The sequence below is a fragment of the Bactrocera tryoni genome, chromosome 4 (assembly GCF_016617805.1).
Source record: "Bactrocera tryoni isolate S06 chromosome 4, CSIRO_BtryS06_freeze2, whole genome shotgun sequence".
NCBI lineage: Eukaryota > Metazoa > Arthropoda > Insecta > Diptera > Tephritidae > Bactrocera > Bactrocera tryoni.
Window position 1 is genome coordinate 74,243,750 of NC_052502.1, and position 9,564 is coordinate 74,253,313.

General features: G+C 31.9%; 2 protein-coding genes across 3 annotated transcripts; one reads left to right on the forward strand and one right to left on the reverse strand.

Annotated features, from left to right (window-relative positions):
- The first annotated feature begins 545 nt into the window (after window positions 1-545).
- LOC120774406 (structural maintenance of chromosomes protein 6) lies at window positions 546-7,003 on the forward strand. Of its 2 annotated transcripts, XM_040104031.1 has the most exons (18): window positions 546-896; window positions 981-1,200; window positions 1,333-1,606; window positions 1,672-1,798; window positions 1,862-1,939; window positions 2,002-2,174; window positions 2,244-2,444; window positions 2,543-2,736; window positions 2,884-3,209; window positions 3,278-3,594; window positions 3,663-3,879; window positions 3,945-4,115; window positions 4,212-4,316; window positions 4,675-5,010; window positions 5,142-5,369; window positions 5,439-5,569; window positions 5,650-5,680; window positions 6,921-7,003. In XM_040104031.1, exons 1-17 carry the CDS (start codon window positions 681-683, stop codon window positions 5,672-5,674), a joined length of 3,339 nt encoding a protein of 1,112 aa, XP_039959965.1. In that variant the 5' UTR covers window positions 546-680; the 3' UTR covers window positions 5,675-5,680; window positions 6,921-7,003. The 2 variants fall into 2 exon arrangements, with proteins under 2 accessions (XP_039959965.1, XP_039959964.1); XM_040104030.1 differs by lacking the exon at window positions 6,921-7,003 and having other exon boundaries at window positions 5,650-5,737.
- Window positions 6,857-8,455, reverse strand: LOC120774407 (kinetochore protein Nuf2-like). Its single transcript, XM_040104032.1, has 4 exons — window positions 8,078-8,455; window positions 7,503-7,957; window positions 7,147-7,434; window positions 6,857-7,044 (listed from the first exon to the last, which is right to left on the reverse strand). Exons 1-4 carry the CDS (start codon window positions 8,188-8,190, stop codon window positions 6,890-6,892), a joined length of 1,011 nt encoding a protein of 336 aa, XP_039959966.1. The 5' UTR covers window positions 8,191-8,455; the 3' UTR covers window positions 6,857-6,889.
- Window positions 8,456-9,564: the final 1,109 nt, after the last annotated feature.

Consider the following 9,564-nt stretch of genomic DNA (forward strand, 5'->3'; position numbering starts at 1 on the left):
TTTAATCAAATCTTTTAAGATTTTCTGCTTCTGTTGTTAATTCTGTTTCTATTTTATAATTTGACGCTTTCGAATTAGAGGCTTTTAGACTGCTTCTATTTTTTATTTTGTTTATGTTTTCAAAACAGTTCTCTAATTTGACCTTCCCGATATTATATTTATACATATATTATATATATATATGTATATTATATATTTATATATAATTTTCTGTTTCTGTTGCTAATTCTGTTTCTTTTTTCAAAACTGTTTAATTATTATTTTTAATTATTTATTAATTTTTAATGGTGAAGGCTTTTTCCCTAATTTCTGTTCTAGTACTCTAAGTGATGCTTATTTAGCTAACATTAAATTTAAAATTTTCTAATATTGTTATAAAATAATCGATTGTTTTCCGATAAATTTTCCAAATTAATTATTTTTGATACATAAACATGCACCTCAAACAAACTTTTTCTTTGAGTCCTGTAATTTTTATTTTCTTTAGCAAAATCATACAATCTGGCAACAATATTAAAGTATGTTTTGCGCCAAAGTAAAGGCAATTGCTGAAACGTTTGTTTAGTTTTTTTGCGTTTTAAATAAAATAAATAGTGTTTCAACAGTATATTATGAGATATGTAATTAATTAGACGCACGATCCAAAGAAACAATTGATAATATAATAGACATTTTTAAATATGAGTTTGAGCCTTTGTCGAAAACGACGCGTCCAAGACCATAACGATGTGTCTAACATTTCTACAAATTCCACCGTAAATACTCAGCATCGTAGTGCACGACAACGCAGAAGAGACGAGCTACCCTCCGAAAATGTGGGAAATGAAGCTGCCGCACAGGAAGATGCCCCAACGTCCAGTCAAGCTAAAAGACAGAAACGGAGCGAAGGCACACTGGTAAGCAGTTTTAAATGTGCTTTGGTACAACATTTTCATAATATATATACATACATACATATGTAAATCTTAAATTTATCGTAGTCAAATTCCCAAATTGGAATGGACGCTACACGCTGTGGAAAAATTAAAAAAGTTGTTTTAGTAAATTTTATGTGTCATGCACACTACTGCATTGAGTTACATCCGCGTGTCAATTTCATGGTAGGTCGCAACGGTTGCGGCAAAAGTGCTATATTGGCGGCATTGGTAGTGGGTATGGGTGGGCGTGCTCGTGCCACCAATCGCTCGACGTCATTACATAGTGAGTATAAAATTTAAAATTCATGTGCACAATGAAATTGAAAACGTTTTGAGCGAAACTGCAAAAACTTGCAAAACATAGTATCATGATTGTTAAACTTTTTCATTTTATTTTCTTTTTATTTATATTAAGGCTTAATCCGTAATGGTCAACATTCTGCGCGTGTCGAAATTACAATTTCCAACGAGGGTGTTGAGGCTTTCAGACCAGAGATATATGGTGATGAAATAACGATTGTCCGCGCCATTACCCAATCGGCAAGTAATTATAAAATTAAGAATGCAAGTGGCCGTGTTGTGTCAGAGAAGTTTGATGAATTGAAGCGCATTATGGACATACACAATATACAAGTTGACAATCCGGCTTTTGTCATGAACCAGGACAGTGCGCGTGAATTTCTCAAAGAGTAAGTTTGCTATAACACTGTATATGGAATTTATTAGGAATGTGATGATGTCATTTCTTTATCAGTATGGAACCAAAGAAGAACTATCAGCTGTTTCTGAAAGCTACACAATTAGATTCAATACAAGAACAACTTATCAAATGCTATTATGAGTATCAAGATCATAAACAACGTTTAATGCACATTGAAAAGGTTTGTTAACATATATCGTAAATTATATAATAACGTAGACAAATTTTAATAATTTTATTAAAGAAATTGGAAGAAGATCAACAAAATATAGCTGAACTTGAAACAGAGTACCGCAAAATATTATCCTTTGCACAACTAAAGGTAAATTTAATTAAGCCTAATTATTAATAAGAGGACAAAACATTTACACATATTTGTTATAGCAAGAAACAAATCAGAAGAAGGCCGAATATGAGTGGTCTTTGGTAAATCAGTTGGAAATGGCCATTAATAAGATAGAAGAAGCGATTTCTGAAGCTATGCGAGATCGTGACAAACTTGAAGAGCAGGCGAATCGCAAAAACGAAATTGAAAATAAACTCAAAGCCGAAATGGAGTAAGATTGCGAATACTTTTAAACGTTGCAAACTATTTTTAATTTATTTTTTTTGTTATAAATCTGTAGTACCTGTAGAGAAGTCATTGGCCTGAACCGCACAGAGTACGATCAAAAAAAGGATAACTGTCAAGCGATTAATACGCGTTTGAAAGAGAAAGCAAAAGTGTATCATGGTCTCAATATCGATATGGAGAGTCTTAAAAAACGCATTCATCATTTAGAATCGCTAACTACGGATTTGGAGCAGAATATAGCGCAACGCTCAAAGTTAGTATAAACAAAACAAAACAGATTTTAAAAAGTTCAACCAAGTTACGATTTAATATTAATTAGATATTATGATTTTGAAAATACCTTCTTATTAGAACAATGGGCGTTGAAGAGCTACGCCGTCGCAATGAAGCCGAACTGGAGACCTTGCGCAGAGAGCAGGCCGAGAATAAGGCTATGAATGAATCAGACAAACGTGAATATGAAATTTTTGCCGAGAACAAATCACAAAAGGAGGAGGAATTCAGAAATATTAAAATTCAAATAGATAATTCAATGCGTCGAATCGGTGAGTAAGGCATAAATGTAAATATATAAATTGTTATATATCTGCCAGTATATTTTTATTATAATAATCTTTCTTTTTTAATATTATTTTGATTATTTTTTTATTTGTTGTTGTTTTTATTTATTATTTATTTACCTTGCTTAATAGATGGCATCAAGCGCGAAATTTCTAACTTACAAGCAAACAAAAGGAATCGATACTCAATTTATGGCCAGGAAATGCAAACGCTATTGGAGGAAATCGATCGCCAATACCGCGCACGCAAATTTAGTGAGCGGCCGCGCGGTCCCATTGGCAGTTATTTGGATGTACCTGAGCAAAAATATCGTAATGTTGTCGAAAATCAAATTGCCGATTTGCTGCGTGCCTTCATTGTTAACAATACAGCCGATCGTACGCTATTAAATACGATTATACAGCAACGCTGCCCTAATATGCATGTGACAATTATAACGGCGAAATTTTTAAACAGGGTTAGTAATCATAACTGTAAAGCGCAAATTTCTGTAAAATTCATCATTCATTAAATATATTTTATCAGGTACATGATGTGCGCGCCGGTTGCGTACGTCCACCCGCCGGCACGCGTTTGCTCTATGACGTCATCCAGTGTCGTGATCCTGTCGTCATGAATTGCTTAATTGATCAGTTAAGTATTGAGACCATACTTTTAACAGACACTAAGCAGACCGCTGAGCATTTAACCATTCAGCAGGAACAGGTGCCGCAAAACTTACGTAAAATTATCGTAGACGCCCAACCGGCCTTGGAGTACTTTCCGGCGCCGAAATATCGTATGTACTCGTTGAATATACGACCAGCACGGCTGATACAAATGAATGTAGACGAATGCATAAGGTGATGTTTGTGAAATTTTGTATAAAATAATTTAGGTTTTTTTTATTGTAAATATTTGTATTGTGCAGCCAACTTAACGACAATTACCGCACGATCGAAAATGAAAGATTAAAACTGCAAGAAGCTTATGCAAGCACAGGACGTGAGTTGCGCACTTCTCTGGAACAGTTTAAAGAGAAGCAAACGCTTATGCAAAAGCACCGCGATAAAATTATGCGCCTGGAGCAACGTATTGCCGATTTGGAAGGCTACGAATATCCAAATACGAATGAATTGTGTATACTGGTAAAGTTAATGATATTGACTACACTTAAGCAGACGTTTTTTAATTTTTTTTGTTATACAAACAGCAAAAAGAGCTCGCTGAAAATGAAAGTAAACTAGAGCAATATAAGAGCAAATTGGAAGATAAGAAGAGGGAATGCGCTGACGTTGAGCTTGAAAAGCAAAATATAGAAATTGAAATGCGTAAACACACGGATAAACTAGAGGGTATGCAGCGTAATATACGCGAAAAAGAGGTAATTTAATTCATTACAATATATTTTCACGAATATTAAGTAGTTGGACTCTAAAAATCAGAAGATATTTTCTATATATTTATGCTTGCTTTACAGAATGAATTAAACAAATTACAAATGGACATGCGCACCATTCAGGACAATTTTCTCAAATTTGAAGACAAAAAGCGACGCATTGACGAGCGCATACACACAGAAGAGGTGAGTTTCAAAATATACTTAATTTCGGTTGCATCGTAGCTTTAATATCCTTCACAGGAGCATTCCTTGTAGCATTAAAAGATATAAAAATAAAGATATTTTCTTAAAAAAAAAAAAGATTTTTCCACAAAGACATGTAGATATGTGAAAAACTATGGAACTGGTTCGCATATACATATACAGATGAAGATAGTTAAACCTTCTCAGCACGTCAGGATGATGGAGTCTCCGACGTTTCCTTCTGGACAAACTTAATATACCCAATATAAATATATATTTATAATATTATTAATAATTGCCTGTATTTTTTTGAATATATTTTATTTTTTGAGTTTTTTAATATATTAAACACACACAGACAAACAAATCCGTCAAACTAAAGGAGCTGAATGACAAAAAGAAAGTGGCACAAAAATTTGGCCAACGAGTGCAAACAGAGCGTACACCCGACGAGATACTAGATGAAATCAAATTAGGTGAAGTTAAATTGAAGCAAGGTGCGCCCTTAAAAGAAGACCCCGACAAATTAGAGAATGCAATAAAGCGTTTGAAACGTAAACTCTCCGTTGATCGGAGCACTTTGAAGACATTCACACTTGTCACTGACCAATTGAAACAATCGCATTCGCGTCGCATGTATTTTGTGAAGCATTTTAAGGGACACATGATAACCATGCTGCAGTATACTTTTAATGTGAGTGGTTTTTATGATTCATTATTGAATTATTTCTTTACTATTTATTATTATATTATTTGCTTCAACTTTCATCAGACTGCCGAACTAACCTAACCTATATTTTTTTATTTCTTACAATTATTTTGCAGAATGTGCTGAGTAAACGTCGGTTTACCGGTAAAATCGAGGTCAATCACAAAGAGCAAACGATGGAAATATCGGTGGTGCCACGTGACAATCACATCGCCGATGCTGTTACAAACACGCGTTCGCTGTCGGGTGGTGAGCGCTCGTATACAACGGTAGCATTCCTAATATCACTTTGGGCCTGCGTGGATCACCCGTTCTTCTTTCTTGATGAATACGATGTGTTTGCGGTATGTATAATATATTTTCGTTTTTTATTTTATGTTTCAAGCAAAATTTTATACTGTGCAACGCTTTAGGATGAGGTGAATCGCGAATATATGACGCGTTTATTGAAATTTGAAGGCCAAAAGCGTCCGAATCGTCAATTTGTATTCTTGACACCACAAGATATGTCCATTGAGGCTTGCGATTACATACGAATACATCGGTATGTATTTTATATTATTTAATTATGTATATTAATTTTCTTTAATCCACTATTCTCTTTTTGTCATTTTTCACACACAGTTTGGCCGAACCAATTCGTAATTGAGTTGTGGTAATTTTTTGGCGCTGTTTCGATCATGTTAATTTATTTAGTTACACTGTTGAATAATATTTTCTACATTAGTTTTATACTCACTTACTCAGTATTGTTAAATTTCGTTTATTTTCACAAACTACTTATGGATATTAATTTTATTTTTATATATATAATATGTATGTATGTGTATGTACACATGTTTATACGCATTCTCTTAAATGTTTTTGTATGTATACGCGTTAATAAGTATGTATGGACTCGCGACGAACCAAAAACATTTACCAATATTGAAAGACAAAAAAATTACATAAGTTTTGTTAAATCGTTTCATTAAATGTATAAATAAATATGTTTATTGCGAATTTTATGAAATAAAAAATGATTTTAGTCAATATGATACACAAATTGGCGTGAAATGTAATTTAAAAAATATGTGTCGTATATTTTTTTAAATCTATTTGTAAGAAGCTCTATATTTTTTTGCTTTATAATTTTCTGTTCAACTTGATTTTTATGTTACACAGTCAAATATATTTATCTTTATGTATTTTATGTTTTTTGATCTATATAAAAAATTTTACATAATTTTTTTGTTTTTGTTTTTAATATTTTAAACAATTTTTGTTTTTAATTTTTTCTTTATTTTAATATATGTATTTATTTATATTTGTATATTCTTTAGTTTTTTTTATATGTATATTTAAATATATATTTTTATTTTTTTATATTTATTTCTTTTTTTTAAGAATATATTTAATTTTCTTAAAGCTTCGCTTTGAAAGTTTTATTTAAATTGATTTTTTTATATAATTTTAACCTGTAACAATTTAATCTTTTATTTTTTTTTAACTTTTTTGTTTTAAATTTTTAGGTTTGTGTTTCTTTTTATTCATCATTTACTTTAGTGATGATTTCTTATATATCTTATTTTTTCTTTCATTATTTTTATATTATTTAAATCTTTCTTTTATTTATTATTATAATTTTTTTTATTATTTTTTTATTTTTTATTATTTAATTTTTTTTTTTTTATTATTTATTTTTTTTTTATTATTTATTTTTATTATTTATTTTTTTTATTTTTTTTTTTTTCATTATTTATTTTTTTTCATTATTTATTTTTTTTTATTATTGTTTATTTTTGTTTTTTAATATTTTTTTCTATTATTATTATTTTTTTTGTCACCTGTTTTTATATTTTATTTATATGTATGTATATATAATTTAACATCTGTCCTCAACTTTCTCAACATAGCCACGTTTAGTGCCAGCACGCGTCTTATTGCATTCTTTTACCACTTCCTTGAGCAGTTCAATTTCATCTTTAATAAAATCCAACTCTTTTTCGACTTCGTGACGTTGAAACAAAGGATCACGTCCTGAAATTGTAAGCAAACACATTCATATAAGTATAAATACTGTGTAATAATGTCTTTTTATTTTATTCGATTTTTATTTGTTGCTGTTATTTCAACCCTTACCTTGCCTGCGTCGCAACATTCTATAAATATCGCGTATGCCATCCAACGCACGATCCTTATTAAGCTCATTTGTGGCCACGCAATCTTTGGCATTTGCTAAAATACGCTCCCAATGCAGGCACTCGCTACGCGCCTTATTATACGAACGTTCCAGCTCAGCTAAATCGTTTTTTAAACCCAAAACCGTTAACGCGGCCTCATTTGTCACCTTCACCATGCGTTTGCGCATCTCTTCAATTTCCATAAATTTTTCCTGCTCCAAACGCGATATCTCCACCTGAGCCAACACTACAATTAGAATACACGAAATAAAAAGCAAACAAATCCAAAGCTTTAACAATTTTTCATGGACTTACTCAACGCATCACAACGATCCATGCAATCCTTCACCGAATCGAATATCTCCGATTTCTCCACCACCTCCTGTATGACCGTCTCATAAGGCTCCAAGTCGTCTACAGTCGCTTTCAGCACTTCACGAAACTCGGCCAACTCCGATATGGCACGCTTGAACTTTTCAATATTCTCCGCCAGCTCTGCATGCAATGCGGTCTCTTCGGATATCTTCTTATCAGCTACACGTCGCTTATCCTCACAGTCTTTGATGAAATTATTCACCTCAATGAAGCGTTTACGCAAATGCGCGTGTATCTTATAGAGTTTGCGTATGCGACTGGCGTTACTTGCCGCCTGCCGCTTCGAATTCTCCAGCATCTCATCTTGTAGACGCAACATGGCAGCATGCTCACGTTCATTGCGTATATAGAGCAGCTCAATGGAATCGCCTGCCGAATCCCAATTGGGTGGTTTGCTAGTGGGTGTTAAAGAGTCTTATTATGTGCCATGTGCCTCTAACTAACTTTATATGACTTCAAAGCCAACACTTTAGACAAAATCTAGACAAATCGTTACAACAACAACAGCAACTTACACGAAATATACATCTTGCTGCTTGGATTCGATGTAATCGCCAACCGCCTTCTCCGGGCTCAAATCCAAATTGCCGATAACATCGATTTTGGTTGTCGGCTTGAGACGTGGCATCTTCTTTTCAACTTCAAATCAATTAACAGTTACTATATGTAAAAATTTGTAGAAATAATTTGTGTGCGTAAAATATTTTTTCTGCCTCAAACAGTCAATAAAATTATTTTCTTTTTGTCGCCTTGGTAACGCAGGCAGTCACTTACCCTTCCTAACACCTTGTGTGTGTTTCAAGTGTTAATTGTTTTTAACTGAAAATTAGGTTGTCTGTAGATTACCAGAAATAATTTTATTATTAATTTTATCGTATTTATTTTCTAGAAGATTGAACCGCAATCGTCCCTCAAAGACCTCCTCGACCGATTTTTGGTACGATTTGAAATATAACCTTGGCTCGAACAGAACAATTATGGTTTGAAGTCCCTTACACCTTGTGTTGGTAATGCAGGAAATTTTGCACACGTCCTTCACACTCCGAGGAGTTTCTCATCTGTCGCAACCACCCATAGCCAACCACTATATATTCGAACAAATTTGACTGATCGGATCCCTATAAAATATAGCTGACACACAAACTGACCGATCGAGAATAAGTTCTTATATGGATTTTTGGTGAGGGTGCTATAACTTCGAAGCAGCCAAAGTTTACATGATTTCTTCTTTGGATAAACCCTTGTCCCTTTTCTTCTAAATTCGATAATATTGTTGCATTGAAAAAATAAATTCAATTTTGTATTTTTTTTATTTCTTAATTTCCGTATGTATAATGTATGTATGTATGTATGTGCTGCAGTTATATTAATTTAAAAATACACACACACAAATAGCGCAATTACAGAAAGCTTAAATAAAATAGAGTCAAATATTTTCAATAATAATATTTTTTCATATAATTTTTTATAGTTGATTTTCAATATTCATATTTTACACTTTGCTGCTGCCGTTTTTTAACATTAATAAACAATAAGAGTAGTATATTTTGTAATTTTGCAACAACAAAAACTGTATCTGTGAACTAGTTAGTGAATATATTTTTTATTTTATTATTCTTTTATTTATTTAATTTTTTTGTTTTGTTGCGACTTGAGTTTTTAACGAATGATTTTAAATGCTTCCTTTTTTTTTGTAATTATCGCTGATATATTTTTATTTGCAAATACAGCAAAACTGTATTTTAAGATTATTTATGCTTTAACCTTAAAATTTTACTATTTTAAACATGTTTTTGTGTTTTTCTTGTAGTTAACTTAATATGTCCTATTTATTCTTTTATAAACAATTTTGAGTTTTGTTATGTAATTTTTTTGATGAAAATATTTTTTACTTATATTTCAAGTGAAGCCATTTCTAATGGGTTTTGCTATAATTTTTGTAATTGTTTGTAGTTGTTGTTAATATGATGAATTACTTACGCGTCATTTTTAAATGTGTTTT